This window comes from Argentina silus (genome assembly GCF_951799395.1).
Source record: "Argentina silus genome assembly, chromosome: 12".
Classification (NCBI taxonomy): Eukaryota; Metazoa; Chordata; class Actinopteri; order Argentiniformes; family Argentinidae; genus Argentina; species Argentina silus.
The window spans coordinates 6,372,515-6,390,502 of NC_139666.1; the positions used below are offsets into that span (position 1 = coordinate 6,372,515).

The 17,988-nt window shown below is 43.6% G+C and overlaps 2 protein-coding genes across 3 annotated transcripts in view; one reads left to right on the top strand and one right to left on the bottom strand.

The window, feature by feature from the left end:
- Positions 1-10,721, top strand: wdfy2 (WD repeat and FYVE domain containing 2). Its single transcript, XM_083682539.1, has 12 exons — positions 1-276; positions 1,464-1,531; positions 2,192-2,265; positions 3,461-3,515; positions 3,684-3,834; positions 5,628-5,740; positions 6,217-6,343; positions 6,788-6,893; positions 7,083-7,184; positions 7,355-7,485; positions 7,636-7,744; positions 8,046-10,721. The coding sequence occupies exons 1-12, from the start codon at positions 140-142 to the stop codon at positions 8,073-8,075; spliced, it is 1,203 nt and encodes a 400-aa protein (XP_083538665.1). The 5' UTR covers positions 1-139; the 3' UTR covers positions 8,076-10,721.
- LOC310813492 (guanylate-binding protein 1-like) overlaps positions 10,548-17,988 on the bottom strand; it is a gene marked incomplete at its 5' end in the record, with an annotated part of 10,688 nt that continues 3,247 nt past the window's right edge. Inside the window, 6 exons of one of the 2 annotated variants that reach the window (XM_083682528.1) lie at positions 10,548-11,338; positions 12,621-12,745; positions 14,971-15,073; positions 15,581-15,793; positions 15,982-16,262; positions 16,380-16,622. In XM_083682528.1, the coding sequence (XP_083538654.1) occupies positions 10,850-11,338; positions 12,621-12,745; positions 14,971-15,073; positions 15,581-15,793; positions 15,982-16,262; positions 16,380-16,622 (1,454 nt within the window). In that variant the 3' untranslated portion in view covers positions 10,548-10,849. Of the gene's footprint in view, positions 11,339-12,620; positions 12,746-13,041; positions 14,428-14,970; positions 15,074-15,580; positions 15,794-15,981; positions 16,263-16,379; positions 16,623-17,988 lie in introns of those variants that run through there. The other variant, XM_083682529.1, reaches the window with a different exon arrangement.

The following is a 17,988-nucleotide window of genomic DNA, read 5'->3' on the forward strand; positions in this document are numbered from 1 at the left end:
TCAGCTGACTAGCAGCATCCCTGTCTGTCACAACACCACGGTGCACTCCGTGTTCAAAGTGCTCGACTACGATCACCTATGCGGTCCGGCTAGAGTGTTATGTTACGAAAGCCAAACCTGGCGAGGGAGCGATATCTCCATGGCGGCAGAAAACCAACCCAAACCACAGACTCGGAAGCCCGTACTGCTGAACAAAATCGAGGCTTCGCAAGATATTGTGAATACGGCGGTCATCATTCCGAAAGAGGACGGGGTGATTAGCGTTTCCGAGGACAGGTGAGATCAGTTGGTCAACGCAGTATTTCGACCGCAGCGTCTGTTTGCTTCCTTAACGTGACGAGACAACTTCTGCTAAACATAGGCGAATTTATGCGAAAAGAGATTAAATATTTGTGCTTTGCACAATTTTCCTGCAATGTGTAGTCCGGGTATTTTATTATAGCAACTGAACTGTCCCTTATAATGGATTCTCAACCGCTATCGGTCCGTCGCTCTGCCTCCATTGACTGTTTGTCGTCATGACCGGCTTGCATCTCCCCCTCGGGTTAAAAACAAATTAGATATATGTTGACACTGTGTATGTCTATTGATACTAAACTCGCATGCAGTCATGCAGACGTTGCATAAAATAAAAAAAACAACAAGCCTTGTCAAAGTCAGCTGACGACCCACTGGTCATTTCTCCTAGTAGTGCGCAGTCAAATTCCAACAATCTCACCCACAACACGCTCATTCCAGTCTTATTTTCACAGCAATCATGCAAAAAAATACCTCCTCCATCAGAGCAGAATATTGTAGCCTACTTCAACCAGATGTCCTGTACTTGAATTAAAGGCTAGCTCGGCTATATGGCTTGCATTGTATTTTGTGTTGTTGAGACTGTCAGTGAATGCGATGTAATTTCATTTCATCCACAACTGCATGTTTGACTTGCTAGGAAGGGAAACCATAGGGAATGCTACTTTACACCGATAAGCAGCGTCATATGATTCTTCTTAGGGAACATGTACTGGCTGTGTAGTGTCTACTATCAAACTCAAGTTCCATAGCGTCATGACAGACATGAGTTAACCAGCTTATCAAGTAAAATATTGTAAATGGAGTACATTTTGCTGTTGAGGATTGAAAACCATATATATAGTATTCTAATATCCTGGAAGAAACCAAATAGCCTTCGCCTAGGCCTGTGTGTTATGTTGAGTTGTGCTGAGCTGTGCTATGCTGTGCTATGTGGGTTAGTGAGTTTTTTTAGGCGAATCTGGGTTAGAGGGATGAGGCTTCTCTCCTAGACCTCCCACTGGGAATCTTCATGCCAAATGTCGTGTGTGTGTGTGTGTGTGTGTATTGTATGGGTCTGTGGTTAAATTGAGCAGAGAATAGTAAATAATGCCCTACGGCTGTAGGACAGTCCCATACCATACATAAGCTGGCCTCTAACACCAATGTCCTCATTCACCCCCCAGAACCATCCGGATATGGCTGAAGAGAGACAGTGGCCAGTACTGGCCCAGCGTGTACCACACCATGCCGGGTGAGTCACCTCAACGATAGGTTGTCTTTGGAAATGAGAAAGTGTCCTTAATTAACTTCCCTGTATACATAGTGTTAGTACGACGTTAGTACGAAGGAGATAGCTAGTAGCTACTACTAGCATGTTCAGGCCTCCCAGTTCCACTCGGATCATTCTGTGATCCGTCAGCTCTGTGGTCTGTGTAGCATCTGTTTCAGCATCTGGTCCGGTTTTAATGAGCTGAACAAGCAGTTGTTACTTTTTCACTTGGGCTCGATATGCATAATGAATGAATAATGAATGTGTCTTTGCTGGGTGGTGGACACCTGGCGGGGTTCTAAGTGTCTTAACGGCGCCGTCCTCGGTGTGATGCTTAGAGACCCGGCCCTGGTTTCTGTCTAGTGTTGTCAAGGCTGGGTTCATTCATTCATGCCCCCCCACACCCACATCAGTTTCATTTCCTACGGAAGAGCGCTGGATAAGATCACACGTCTGCCTCCTCCTCCTCTTCCTCTTCCCTCTTCTGTTGTTCTGTCTCTCCTCGTTGTGCAATTCTCTGAAATCCCATTATGTTGTAACCAGAGGCAGCACAGTTATTCCTCTCGTGTGTGTGTGTGTGTGTGTGTGTGTGTGTGTGTGTGTGTGTGTGTTACTGACTAATCTTGTCCCTGCTCCTCCCAGTGTCGTGCTCTTGTATGTCATTCAACCCAGAGACCAGGAGGCTGTCAGTGGGGATGGACAGTGGAGCTGTCTCTGTAAGTAGAACCCTCTCATCATGACCTGACCCTGAAACATCACACTCCTCTCTGTGGACACACTCACACAGAAACACACACACTCTGGGGTCAGTTTGGTCAGGTTAGGCTAGTTCAGTCATAGTATCATATTTCCCATTGGAGCTTCTCCTCCTCCTATCCTCTCCTCTCTTCCTCCTCTCTTCCACTCCTCTCCTTCTCTCTTCTGCCTCTCCTCTCCTCTTCCAGACAGGCAGACACACAGCACCAATCAATACCCCCTGGAGGATTCCACCTCTTGGTAATCTCTCACATGATTGGCTGCTGGGGAGTTCTTCCTCTGATTATTCTCTCCCATGATTGGTTAAGCTGCTGGGGGGGGATCAACATGGCTGCAGCCATAGTTACGGAGGCAGGGGAATCTGCAGATCACGTTAGAATTATTGGAATATTCCGCAATCATTAGAATGATAAGAATACGAGTAGAACCTGTTTGAAGGTTTGGGCCTGTTTTGAATTGCTATCAGCATGTTTTGACCTTGTGTAGAATACAGGAGACATGAGATATTTGTTTTAAGAAAACACCATGACCACCATGCCTAAAATAGTACACTTGTTGGTACTCTTCCTCAGTCTCATTGCAAGGTGATTTCACATGCTCTGTATACTGTAGTCTGATGTCTGTTGGCTAATGTTTAACTGACATAGATAGATACTGCAGCTAGCTAGATAGAAAGATGAATACAGTAGATAGATAATAATAGATGCTTCCGCTGTAGATTTAAGACCCATTTCTTCAGGCTACATCTTAACGGTCCCTCCTAAAGACCTCTTCACTCTCACTACCCCCTGTAGTTTCTCTCCTGTTCATTTTTTATTTTTTTATTATTTATAAAACGTACTTAAACAAATGTATTTGTTGTAAGTCGCTTTGGATAAAGGTGTCTGCTAAATGCCATAAATGTAAATAATAATAATAATATATTTAATTCAGCTGATGCTTTTACCCAAAGTAGCTATGCAGTGAGTGCATACATTTTCCAGTATATATGGTCCCAGCAGGTAGGTAGTTAGTTAGTTAGCTAGCTTATTGTCCTCAATGGCAATGACAATGTTGCTGTCCTATGTCAATATTAAGGTGGGCTAAAATGCTAATTGCGAAATCTTGGTGATTCCAGTAAGTGACAGGTTCTACTTCTTACTTCCTGTTTCCCAGGAGTTCATTCTGTCGGAAGACTACAACAAGATGACCCCAGCACGAACTTACCAGGGTGAGACTGCGTGTGTGTTATATTAGTCACCACAAACACATGTGCATGAGTGTATCAACCAGATGTGTGTGTGTGTCTGTATGTGTTACAGTTTAGATGCTGTCATATAATGAATATAGTAATAAAACAAAAGTGTGTGTGTGTACTGGGTGTTTTCCCCCTCCCCAGCTCACCAGGGTAAGGTGACGGTGGTCCTGTTTGTGTTGGAGATGGAGTGGGTTTTGAGTACGGGCCAGGATAAGAACTTCACCTGGCACTGCTCAGAGAGTGGCCAGCAGCTGGGGAACTACCACACCCCCGCCTGGGTGTCTGGACTACAGTATCCTTATTCATCATCATAGGCATGGATTTGCATTATTTTCCATGTTCCTGTACATCAGGGGAGGCTGGTGGAGGTAGAAACCAGAGGACGGGCTCATTGTCCATGCATTTCAATGAGCCCATCCTTTCCGATTTCTGCCTCCAGCAGCCTCCCCTGATGTATGTTATTTTCCAAGTGCTCCAAACACTTAACGTTGTATGGAGGGAAACCTACCTCACCTTGCCTCATCCTCAGCCATTGGTCTCAGTCCTAACCTAGGGCTATACTAGGGCCTTACAGTGCTAAACTAGAGCTATACTAGGGCTATACTAGGGCTTTACAGTCCTACACTCGGGCTTTAGTCCTCAACTAATATATATATTAGGTGTGTGTGTGTCTCTCTCCCTGAGACAGTGTATGTGTTATGACAACAAGCGCCAATGGAGGCCTCTGCCTCTGGATGTTTCTCCCAGCATGCACTAGGCCAGAGGAACACAGCAAGGTTACCCTCCCAACAGCTTCCATTAAGGGGAAATGCTAACAATAGCCGTCAGTCATGCAGTTGTCAAGGAAACGGAGCAGGGAGATTTCAGTAATGTGTAAAGATGAAAGGCTTGGGTTCGCTAGGCTAGGCTAATGCTACGCTAGTCCATACCAACGGGCTCTCTGAGGCCAGAGGTGTGTGCGCGTGCGTGTTCATACCACCACTCCTGCCCCAGAGCCAAGGAGAAACACTTCCAATGTTCAATACAGTGACGTATTTCCTTTGTTAAATACAGTGAAACACTTCTACTTCCTATGATAATACAGTCTGTCACAATGGAAGATAAGGCGGGGTGGGGGGGACTTGGACAGTAGAACAGGGTGTTCCCCTCAAAAATAGATGTTTACATGTTTGGTGCAGTACACCACAATCACACACAACCTTTTTAGGCCCCCATAACAAACATAGTCACTGTTCAACTTTTTCAAAGTTGTTGCAATGAATAAAGACTATTTTTGAATGTGGCTTCTCTGGCTTTACCCTTGATCTCTCTTGAGCTAATGCTACATAGCAGGCCAACTCAAGGCTGTGCTTGTATTCACACGAGGACAGAGGTTCCTTTCAGAAGGAGGGATTAGATTATACTCTGTGGTCTCCTTCCCTCCGACCCGCTTGTTGTTGTTTTTATCATTTAGCCTCTCATATCCAGGTCTGTGGAGTGTTTCCCACCATGGGGCTGACTCTATTGTTTTTCCCCAGTCGTGAGAGGCTGTCGATGGGAACACTAATGGTCCTGTAACGGCTGCTCCACAGGTACGGTGCTGAACATAAGAGAGGCACACATTGTCATCAGAAGGGGTTCAAAGAAGCACACACACACACACACACACACACACAGGATCAGAAAAAAGTCAAAGGAGTATCCGATGCGCGCGCGACTCGTCTGAGAGGAAACTCGCTAAAGCTTTCTAAAACGTTTTCTTGTGCTGTGGCAGGTCGACTGAAATCTGACACTGGATGTTTTTCGCTGGGGAAACCCAGACAAATGACTGTGCACTTCTCCGAACCCCACCACCGCCTGGTGGGCACGCAGGCCTGGCTTTGGGAAGAGAGTGAACATAAACACACGGTCCGCTATTTATCTCTCTCTCTCTCTCTCTCTCTCCTCTTTGCTTCAGCCCCTGACCCAACAACTTGTAAACCGTAATGTATGTTATTGGCTGATATGCCATTGGTTTACTGCTGGTCTCTTGTCAGATTACTGTTACTGGGTTACTGCACACATGTCGTTTCCACGGAGACCTTTCCTTAACCCCGCCCCTCCCAGGTTTGACGTGGAGACGAGACACGCCTTCGTTGGCGACCACTCAGGTCAGGTGACCATACTGAAGCTGGAGCAGGACAGCTGTAGCCTGGTGACCACCTTCAAAGGACACACAGGTACGCGCACGCACACACACCTACTCGGACACACACACACACACACACACACACACACACACACACACAAACGGGTACAAACACTGACAAGGACTCACACAGCCACACACACTCTCACTGAGACCAACAAGGACTCTCACGCATGAATGCACTGTGTGCTCTTTTATTCCCCCCCGCCCCCTTCCTTCCGTCCCTCCACCCTCCTCTCCTTCGTCAATCTGTCCTACTGCTACCTTAGCCAGTGTGTGTCAGGGCTCAGTGCTGAGGGGGGGGGGGGTTAGGGTCACAAATTTTAAACAAGAGATTCAGCATCGGTTCTAATTCTTCAATTGACCTTCTGCAAGTAATTTTTGGGGGTATCTTTACATATTTAGGGGAAAGTCTAAAGGGTTTACCCAAGTTGAGGCGCTAAAACGTTTGTGTGTACGTGTGTCTGTGTCTGTCTGTGTGTGTGCGTTCTCTATCCCTGCCTCCAGGCAGTGTGACGGCCCTGTGTTGGGACCCGGGTCAGAGGGTTCTGTTTTCCGGGAGCTCGGACCATTCCATCATCATGTGGGACATCGGAGGACGCAAAGGCACCGCCATCGAACTGCAGGGACACAAGTAAGACCCGGAGGCTTCTCCCAAACAATGGAAGAGTGGCGCTGCGCCGAGATATGAACTTGGCGGCACCACGGCGTAAACATTTCAAAGCAAATGAAACGATTTTTAATAGTGACAGAGTGACTGTCTTTGATCGCCAGCGACATCTGTCAAAAACAAAAGTGAAAGCGTTAAGGATGTTCCTCAGTGAATTCAGCGTTTTAGCTGTACTTTTTGCGCATTTTGACATGAATAAACGCGAGTTGGGTTTTGATAATACAATCCAGCTCCATGCTGTTCAAACGCTGGGGAGAACCCCGACACGGACAATGAACCTGGAGACAGTGCAAAAAAAAACATTACACTGATTGATTCGACTCCATTGCATGGTGAAAAAATAAAAATAAATTGTTTGTGTATTCTCCCATACATTTCTGTGAACGTGTGTGTGTGTGTTCCCCAAAGTGAGAAGGTCCAGGCTCTGTGCTACGCTCCACACACACGTCAGCTGATCTCCTGCAGCTCGGACGGTGGCATCGTCATCTGGAACATGGACGTGACGCGACAGGAGGTGAGAGAGGGATGGACGGACTGATTAGAGATGGAGTGAACAGAGAGAAAGAAGGAGACACTGGAAGGGTCTGAGGGTGGGGAGTGAGACTGATGGATGGAGAAAGAGAGGCACTTAGTGTCATCAGAGGGGGATCAAAGAATGTCTCACACACACACACACAATGTGTATGTGTCTCTGTGTCCTCAGACTCCGGAGTGGCTGGACAGTGACTCGTGTCAGAAGTGTGAGCAGCCCTTCTTCTGGAACTTCAAACAGATGTGGGACAGCAAGAAGATTGGCCTTCGCCAGGTACCGTAGTACTGAGGGCTCCATGCATGTAGTTCATATTGCTACCCACCAGAGGGCAGCAAAGGTTCATAGTGTGTGAGTGTGTGTAAGAGAGAGAGAAATTCATAGGCCTCAGCCTTATCTGAGTAGGCCGTACAAAGCCTCAGTGTTTCCTGTGTCCTCTCCCCCAGCACCACTGTAGGAAGTGTGGCCAGGCCGTGTGTGGGAAGTGCTCCTCCCGGCGCTCCACCATCCCTCTCATGGGCTTTGAGTTTGAGGTGCGGGTGTGTGACAGCTGCCATGAATCCATCAGCGACCAGGAGTGAGTCTTCACTAAGACCCTACACTTACACCCTAACCCTTCACTTTACACCCTAGACCCTTCACTTAGACACTACACCCTACACCCTAGACACTACCCCCTAATCAGTAGGACGGTGATATAACGGTTGTTGTTGTCTGTGTGTTTCAGCCGTGCTCCCACAGCAACGTTCCATGACAGTAAACACAGTGTTGTGTACATGCACTACGAGCCGACCACAGGCTGGCTACTGACCTCTGGCACAGACAAGGTCATCAAGGTGAGACTGGGACTAGCTCTGCGGACCTGTACGCAGCCCCTTCTCCCTACTCCCATTCAACACAGCCTGAGGGCAAGGTGGACTGACTACCAACTTGCTTATACCTATGCCACCTGTCAGATCTAGAATGCTGTGGTCAGGGAGGCCAGGGGCTGCTTGTGGACAGGGCCTCAATCACGTAGTATAGGAACCAGACATCATTAGACGTGTGTCTAATAAAGTAGTAATAATGACTAACAATATTCAAATGATCTAATATTGTAGTAATAATAATATTATTCTCCATCTGTGGCGTCAACAGCTCTGGGACATGAGTCCAGTGGTCTCTTGAGGTTCATGGTTGTCGAAGGCAGCGTGGAGCTACACTGACCAATCAGCTGCAAGCCTACAGCCTTGGTGGAGCTCCACTGACCTATCAGATGAAAGCTTACAGCCTTGATGGAGGGGTCATTCCGAAGAGGAGGAGGGGATATCCACGAGAACAACGACAACACCTAGACAACCTGTTACAACAGTCGATACCATCCTGTAGAAACATTGAGACAACCACCAGGCAACATGTATACAACACCCCCACAGCAGGCCAAATACACTGGTGCTGGCTCTCTGGGTGGCTTGAACTGTACAGGAATGAGACAGGCACACACACTGGCTACTGACGTGTGTGTGTGTGGGGCACATTGTATGCTATGTGCAACCTCTTTATTGATTCCAATATCTTTGTATTCATTCCTACATATTTACAACAGATATGAGAGAAAGGGAACTCAACTGTACAACAAATATAATTTGGGCTTAGATGACAAATTTGAATCTTGTATTTAAGTGCCTTCTGTTTATTTGTTTTATTGTACATTTCCCTAAGCTAATGGAGAGCATTAAACAAGAAAATGGTGGAAAAATCTATAGTCATAAACAAATCAAATCCTAAAATGCACCTATGTAAACAGTTAATTAGATATGTTCATATGATTGGCTTTGAGGATGGAGTACGCCATGTAATCATGAAACTCCTAAAGGGTTAAATTCAGAGAGGCTGTTAAAAGTCCCACAGATTACCTTATAAGGAATGTCTAAATCTTCTGACGTTTGAAGTTTCTCCCTGCTTTTTAGCTGCTGTACCTTAAACCAGCCTCTAGAGGGCAGAGTAGCCCAGTTGTGTGGAGCGTGGGGCCTTCTGCCCGAGAATTCATATCAAGTAGGTTTGATGCAAATTATGAAGAAAAAAGTCGATTCCAATCAGTTTTTTTGTACTGTGTAACTTTGCTCAATTTTAGATAAGTATATGAAGTTGTTTCTTTCTATTCTTTGGTCTTCACTAGTTTTCTTCTAGAAGTTACTCACCTCTTCACACGTCAGATGTCACCGTTTGATTCCTCAAAGAACAAAATCATAGTAAAGCACTTTGTTATTGTCAAACACATACATTTTGTTGTCTATAAATTCAAATGAGGTGGGAAAAAACCTTTTAATGATTTAATTTTGATGTGTGTTAAATGGTTTGTGTACCACCAGTGGTGATTAGTTGCATTTCCTGAGCGTCATAAATGTTTTGATTTTGTTCATTTTATGATTAATTTATTTATTATGTGTTTATGATTACTGTTGCCTCAGAAAAAGATATTTCTGATACGATACACACGACATCAACTGGTCATAAAGGGTGGAATCCTAACTGCTCACCTTATTCAACCGTCTGGTAAATGTCCCATTGACATCAACGCAAGATTGTCTGAGTTATCTCGAGTTAGGATTCTACCCGACCAGAACCAAGACTATGAAAATGTGTGTAACAAATCTTTTTTATGCTCTGTAATTGTTGAAAGAGCTATCAGTGGTTATGATGGCAGTCATATCAGTTGTATACTGTAGTTCATGTTAAGTTAAATAATGCACTGGATTGTAGAAATCGTCAGCAGATGCACGTCATTCTGAGAACATCTGTTCAAGCTACGTCAACTGTTGTTAACCATCTCTCTCCGCTTGTAGATATGTGGGTTATACAACTACGAATACCTTCCAGTACAAATACTTTCCAGTAATTATAGCATGTAATGTAATCAACTCAAGTCAAACAGTATCTCCCAATCCATACCTATGTATAGAGAGCCTGAGAATGTATATATCGAACACACCTGACCAGCAAATCGATGTTGAATTACAAAACTGGTTGAAAATGTGGTTAGGGTGAAGGGTTTGGTGAAAGTTAGGGGTCCGTTTTAGGTGTTGACCTAGTCGGACTGTCAATGGGATGCTGGTCAGGAAGGCCCCTTTAATCTCTCCTGTAGACTGAATGAGGTGAAGTGGTCCATGTCCGCCACACTGATTTACATATCAGTACTGAGCTATGTTTCTGAGACTGAATCACTGTTGTTATGATATGAAATATACGTTTTCCATATGGTGTGTATTTGTAGTGAGGATGTTGTCTTGTTTGACAGCAGGCAGATGTAGCGAGTGGCACTGTGTTCGTGTGTGGCTCTGAATATGAATATCTACTATAAATATCATCCCTGCATGTCTTATCCTGGTCCCAAACTGGTTTGCGTTCAGACCTTGAGGTATGTTCATGCTATTCCATACCGTGTCTCTGTCGCCCCTCTGCTGGTGTACCCAGTACTGATGTGTCGTGTGTGTTTGATTAAACTAATCTGAGGTCACCATAACAGACTGAGGGTGTGTCTGCCTTGTGTCAGTGCTTCTTTTTAAGATTAACTGGAGACATTCAGCTGGAATATTAGTAGAATAGAACACATACATTAGATGAGTGTTTCACTATTGGGAATTGGACTAACAGTAGATATTACAGCTTAATCATTTTTATTGTAGTTGCATTGTTGTCCAATAACAGAGATTACATTAAAATATCTGGTTTTACTAAAGTGATTTTTTTTTTTTTATGCAACACATTTGTTTGCATAAAAAAGTCATTTTATGTATTTACTTATTTTATTGTAGTTTTATTTATAACAGACAACATTTACACATACTACTTCTGTTTTAACAAGTGATATGATTTTTGTTTGCACCACACACTGGATACTATAACCACCATAAAAATCAAAAAGAGGAATGTGTTATGACTGATCATGACGTTTGCGACCGCTAGACATCTGAGCCAGGGAAACTGCTTTTGAATTTCTTGTCTCCATGGAGATCTGTGGTCTTATCTTTCGGGATAGGAGCACTGCCCGCCGTCTCAGGTTTGAGGTTGGACAGGGTTTTCTCATCGCCCTTAAGGCCTGGGGACCGGAACCCTGAGTCAACCCCCCCACTTCTGAGATTGGGGGTGGGGTTCTTGTGCTTGAGTGCCTTGCGTTCTTCACGGGCTTTCCTGTAGTTGAAATAGTGACCAAGGCCGTTACCGATCCCTTCCACGATACTCTGTGCTATGGCTCTGAAGGTCCGCTTCTGCTCCACCTCATCTTTCTTGGTCTCCTCCATTTTCACCTTCAGACTTTCTATCTGCTCCCTCATGTCTTCCTCCCTCTGTTTGAAGCCTTTCTCATGCAGCTTCTTCTCCTCTTCTATTTTGCTCTCCATCGCTTTCTCCATCTCACACCTGTTCTTCTCTGCCTCCTGTTCCATCTTAGCCTAGGACCAGAGAGGACCAGACCATATGGTTAACAGTGTTGCGGGTAACGCACTTCAAAGGCTGCACAAAGTAACGCGTTAAGGCAATAATATTACTTTTTGTGGAAACGAGTAATATAACAGAGTTACTGTTCCGAATTGAATAATATTCCAGTTGCTTATCAAAGAAATAGGTTGTTGCTTTTGTTATCCTTCCCTTCCTATTACAGTTATTGATCCAAATCAATATCTGTGATTATTATTCGCTCTCTGTTGCTGCAATATTTAAAAATCCCCCCCGCCCCAGATTCAAATTGTTTTGGTCCTAATACCTAGTTCCTGTTTACGCAGGCTACTAACTGCTTTCGTGAGGGAGATAAAAAAGAAAAAGACAAAAGGGGGAGTCTAAAGCACTGACTTTCTCAGCATGGAAGTACTCCCATTACTATGATTTGCTAGGACAAAATGACAAGAATATAACTGTGAAATAAAAACTGTGCCTAGGGGGCACCTCTCCACTGCTAGAAACCCTAACACTAACACTAACCCTTGATCTTTATTTCAGTATGACAGGAATCAGTACAGTTAACTTGCATAGACGTTCTTACTAGCTTTGCAGCTAGCCTTCTTTGAATCTGTCTTTTTGGGGGCTGCCCCTTGTATCACAAAAATACCCAACTCATGTTGTTATGTCTTTATGTCTTTCTAAGGCAATGACAGATGTCCATACATTAAAGACTTGGATGTGCACGCCTGTCTCAGCCTTGTTATCTGACTGTCAGTTGACCCTGGGGTGCAGCTTCTGCTTTGGCTGGTAGCCACTTTCCCATTAAACAGAAAAAAATGTACAATAACAACCTCCTCACTACTTTTCCACCCTACTAAACCTCCCCTGAACATACAGTGTATTTATCTCTGCGTTGTGTCTTTTTAATACAAATATAACATGACATCATAATATCACATCACCCATAATCGGAAGTAAAAAGTAATAGGTAATATATCACCGTTTTATTTGTAAGCTACAACCCACATACTGGTTTAATAGGGTGTTTGTTGACATCTGTGGTTTGTTAACGTACTTCAGTTTCAAGGACATTTGTTGTAAATATTGAATGTCTATGGATGTTGATGTGTGGAATTGTGCCTGTTTTACATGTGTGCTGCACCGAAGCAATTTCCTAACAATCTACGATTGATGAGACAATAAAGTCTTGAATCTTGAAAATCTTTACTTATTAATAAATGTGTGTAAGACTATGTATGTGCAAGAGAATATGATGTTGGTTATCTGTTTCCATACCTTCAGCTGATGGACACATTCTTCATGACTCCTCTCCATCTCCTGCTTCTCTCTCTCCAACTGCTGCTGTTTCTCTGTTGCTGCCTTCAGTTCCTGAGCAGCCATGGCTGCCTTCTCTTTCTCCTCTGGGTCAAAAATGATTACATTACATTACTGAAAATACCTCAGTGAGCGAAATATTTACCTTGAAACAAAACTGTTTAGTGACCATAGGTTGTTTAGTAGGCTTGTTGCTCAAATGGTTGAACTGTAGATAGATTTATAATAATATCAGTTTCCACACAAAGGTTTGGCAGAGACTTTTGGCTATATTTAGTTAATAGCAAAGCATATCTAATATTGATAATCTGACTCCAATGTAATTATCACTGTGCAAAGAATTGTTGAGTTTGTGCTGATTTAGTGCAATAATGGTCAAATAGAATGAATCAAATTAGACTTTAATAATACAATATACTTAAACAACTATTACAAGGCGAATACATCATAGAGAAATCTTACTAATAGAGAGAGAGAGATGACCACAGGTCATTCAAAACATGATGAGAACCTCACAACAGGACACAGGAAAGAGAGAGAGCTTTTCCCTGACCTCTGCTTTTTATATCACCCTAAAAACCACAGTATTTAAATAAGGAGCAGTTGATAAGGAGGCCCAACCACCATTTATCTTATTACATCTAAAGCGATGACATCACAGCTTTGACACCTCAAGACAATCCACAGAGCTCTCAGCCATTTTTCCTTCTGGGGGAAGGGAAATTGAAGAAGATAGGGGCAGAATTCAAATTCTCCCACTTCAACACCTAGCTAGGAACTTGAGAACTGTTACAACTCATAGAAATCTGAGAATTTAGAACTTTTAGAACTCTTAGAACTTATGCAGTGTCTCATGAACATGTAACGGAGGTGATTTGGAATCAGGATCTCGTGAAGAGCCCCCAGGATTTTAGGATGTTCTCTTGGCTTAATGGTAGGCGATTGTGTTTTGCACATGGGAGACCTGGGTTCAAGGATTCCATACTTAATACCCACGAATGGACGTTTGAAAGGACAAAACATGAGCAGATTCAAAGTACATTAAACAATTTTTTTTAATTAATCCATCAATACATGTATAACACGTTTCAGATTTCAGAGATGGTTTCTGCCTCTATTCTGTAGGCACTGTTGCCAATCGGCACTCTGAGATTGCACAAAAGAGAAGGGTGTTAGTAAAGTAAAATGTATTTTTAGATTATTACGATTATTAATCTCTAAAGAAAAAGAACAAATGTATTTGACACTGCTGCATGGACAAATCTGATGCCTCAATATGGAAGCACTAAACAAGCATGCAGTGGATTGTCTCTTTAAGCTCTTATACCTCGTAAAAAAAGAAAACTAGTCTACACTGTCATGATGTCATGGAAGTACAGTCACTTAAATCCCCTCATCATCTTTACTTGTAAATAAGTGTTTGCAAGGCTGCTTGCAATTTCCAGTACAGGTTTGAGAAACCCATCCATGAAACCAGACTTCTCAGCCCTGTTGGCCTTGTTGAGCTCCTCGATCTCCTGTTTCAGCAGGTCAGCCTTCTCCTTGTGGCCCTTCTTCAAGAGGTCTTTCTGCTCCTGCATCTTGCAGTCCATAGCCCTGGAGAATTCCCTCTGCTCCTGCGCAAACTCTGCCTTCATCTTTTCCTCCATCTGCTTCATCCTCTCTTTCTGACTCTGGCGGTCTTCCTCCATGGTGCGCTCCATCTCAGCCTGTTTCTCCTCCATAGCCTTCTTCTCCTGCTCCAACATGGCCGCTCTCTTCATCTCCTCTGGTTGATCCCAAAGGGAGAGAAGGAGAAGTATGAAAACTGACTGGGCTACTCATGTTCCGTCTGGCATAAAGGTAGCATACTGTACATCTCTTCAGTGCAGTAAAACGGCATTTTACTCTGAGGGAAATTTGAGTTTGTCAGTAAAGACAACAAATTAACTAAAACTACCAACAGTGGTCTGGGCAGATGGATGGCTCTTTTAGGGTGTAATTCCAATTCTTCTTGACTTCTTGAACATGTCCCCAACAACATGATGACACTCGCGATCTGACAGAGATTCTCTGGGCTTAAAACCTTGGAGTCTCAATAATCTATCTTTGCATTCTCAGTTTGGATATTTATAGATGTAACATGAATGGTCCAAGGAGAAGTTAGACTTGTTAGAGTAGCTAATGCATGGGTTTTAGCTCAGTGGGGTAACACTGTCTTGCAACACACGAAAGGCCGGGTTCGAACCCAGTCTGTCAAGTATCTACTGTACACAACGTTGGTGTAATTATGGTGTGATATGATCATATGAATGAAAGGGAAATAGCTTACCCTGTATTTTTTTCTCATTTTCAGTCAGCTTCTTGTCGGCCTGTAGGATGGAGTGGGACTCTGCAGTCTTCTCTCTCAGGAACACCTCCAGGACCTCCTCAGCCTACAGAACACAAGGCATATGAATCTTCATTGGTATCATTTCATATTACAGAAATAATATCAATTTGGTAATTACATGGTATGGTAATAACTAGGGGTGTGCCAATCTGGTTATACTTATATCCGTACTCTGTAATTAGGACTTGATATTTGTAACAGTATGATGCAAGTAGGTCAGTGGCGAGCACTTTTCCTTCCAATTGTTCCTTCCAGTTATTTCCTACATGGTCCATTGAGTAGGATGCAATCATGGCAGCAGGCACATCCCACACCACTCCCAATTGTTGACAGACAGCTAACTGGCCAATCAAGTAATTATTTTGAGCTACAAAATTCCTCTCATAATAATATAATATCACATAATAATATCATTGTATCTGTCATTGCACTTGTATTGTCCAAGTACTTGGCACACCCCTAGTAATTACACATTAATAACCCATTAATTACTCAAGTGAGAAATCTGTGTTTAACTATTCAAGTTAAAAAAAAGACACCAAGTTCTTACCCTGACTCCTTTGTTGGGCTCTGAGTGGTACTGTGTCACGATGTTGTCATGGTCACCGCGGTAAAGCTCGTAGCCACCTGGTTTGGCATAGATCCCCTCCTGGATCTTCTTGGCCGCCGGAGCAGACAGCTTGATCAGCAGACCCTTACACTTGGTCTCTGAGGCCCCCTCATTACTGATGAGAAATTCAGCGTGGAGCTTTGCAATGCCCTCCTGAAAGAGACAAGAGCATGTTTAGAGTTACGAGAAAGTACTTGACAATTATGCTGTTTTTACTATGCTGTTTATGATAAATTTGATTGCGACATTGTGGGTTTGACAGCAAGTGTGTGTGTGTGTGTGTGTGTGTGTGTGTGTGTGTGTGTTTACATGTGCATGCTAGCCAGACACAGATCTCTTACCGCCAGGGCCTTCAAGAACTCTCCATTTTCATCTTTGAAGGATCTGGTCATGAACTCTTTGGTGGCCTGGTGGTTTGAGCGGCGGTGGTGCTCTGACATCTGGTCCATGTCCACAGGGAATGAAGCCTTCACCTGCTCCATGCCTCCCTGGTACACCTTCAGGCCCTCCTCCACAGCAGCCTGGTTCTCTATCTGAGCCATGGCCAGCACTGCGTTCTCCAGACAGGGCACGGCACCGGACGCTATGGTCTCCACATACGTCTTCACCAGGTGGCTCAGCACTGCACATCAGAGGAGGGGGGACGCAAACAGAAATGGGTAAATAATGTTAGCTTTTGATCCTTGACTAACACATTAATAAAGTAATAAAGTTGCATCTGTGCAGATATCTGACTCACTCCTCCCAGTGACTTGGTGCCCTCCTTTGACGGTTTTCACCCTGCTCCCCTGGAATATGTGGCGACAGAAGGCTTCGACCACATTCTGGAAGCCTGGGCTGAGCTCACTCTCGTCCAGGGTCTCCATGCGTATCATGTTTTCAGGAGTGGTGGGGGTCGGGAACACAAAACACTTCCGCGATGGGAAGAAGTTCCTGATGCACTCTCGGGGGAGGTTGTAGTCGTTGAACTTCCTACCACAACCTGCGGGATTCAGCATGAGTGAGTATTTAAAAACAACAACAACAACAACAATAGAGATATTATGACAATTTCAGGGGAATGCAAGCGATAGAAAACATGATAATACAATACTGACTGACTGAATGAGATACCGTACCCTCCATAAGTATTGGAAAGAGGAAGCATTTTTGTCTTCTTTTAGCCCTATAATCCAATAGTTTGGATTTGAAATCAAACAATTACTATGAGGTTAAAGTAGAGATTCTCAGCTTTAATTCAATGTTGTTTTTTTTCTGATTTAAAAAAAACATTTCCATGAGGGGAAGAAATTGCTGATGCTCTCTCTGGGGAGGTTTTAGTCATTGAACTTTGTACCACAACCTGCAGGATTCAGCATGAGTTAGTATTCATGTCAGGTTGGGAGTATTGAAGCACAACGCTTATTGTCATATGTACTGGGACACAGGGGAGTATATGACAGTACAATTACATTTTAAAAGTACACTTCTGCCACCAATATGAGTTAAACAAGTGGAACTGGCCTGGTCACGTCACTGTAGGGCTTTTCCTATTCCTTTGATAATTCCTTTTTTAAAACAGTTCACTGTATGATGTATTGAGGCCTACAGCCTTACAACCCAATGTGGGTACTCTTGATTCTGTGCACCACATTAAACACCAGTTTTGTCCTTCTCCATCCTTTACCATTGTATTTCCTGCCTGGAGTTTTTTGGGCACTAAGTTATTGCAACCAATATGCAAACAATAACAGACAAGCATAACATACCATAATGATGTGGCAATGCACTTCATACGCAATAAAAAGAAGGATGCTGTAAATGAAGTGAGCCTCTTGGTTTGTGCCTCCATGTTTGATAAGATAAGATATAAACTATAATAAATGTTATCGTTCCAGGGTTTTACTGCATGTTATTCAGCATCAGTCAGAGCCAAGATTATCAATGTTCTCAGTGTTCAACCTCTTCCCTCTTTGCCAGACAATAGTCCATTAGAACTGCATGATCATGTATTTTGTGTATATATGATATGGACAAACTATGGTTTAGCTCATTGTGCAGTATTCTAGAGAAACCACTGGGTGCTGTTGTCTATTGAGGTCAGGGAAGGCTGGTGGAGGTAGAACGGGATCACTGTAATGCATGGACATGGTTGATATCTGGCTGTATTGTGCACTACTCTGTGGCACTGTCACTTTTGCATTTCACTGTATACTTGTATGCACGTGACAAATAAAGAATCTTGAATCTTGAATCTTGAATATCATTCCTCATTCCATGCATTACAATGAGTATTGTAATTGTAACACCTGTCGGATTGTAACACCTGTCGGATTGTTTGCTTTTCTTAGGACTGCCATGTCGAGTTT

Coding starts and splice junctions, on each gene's coding strand:
- wdfy2 (XM_083682539.1), top strand. CDS start 140: ATGGCGGCAGAAAACCAACCCAAACCACAGACTCGGAAGCCCGTACTG. Junction 1,532..2,191: donor CGTGTACCACACCATGCCGG/GTGAGTCACCTC, acceptor TGCTCCTCCCAG/TGTCGTGCTCTTGTATGTCA. Junction 3,835..5,627: donor GCCTGGGTGTCTGGACTACA/GTATCCTTATTC, acceptor CGCCCCTCCCAG/GTTTGACGTGGAGACGAGAC.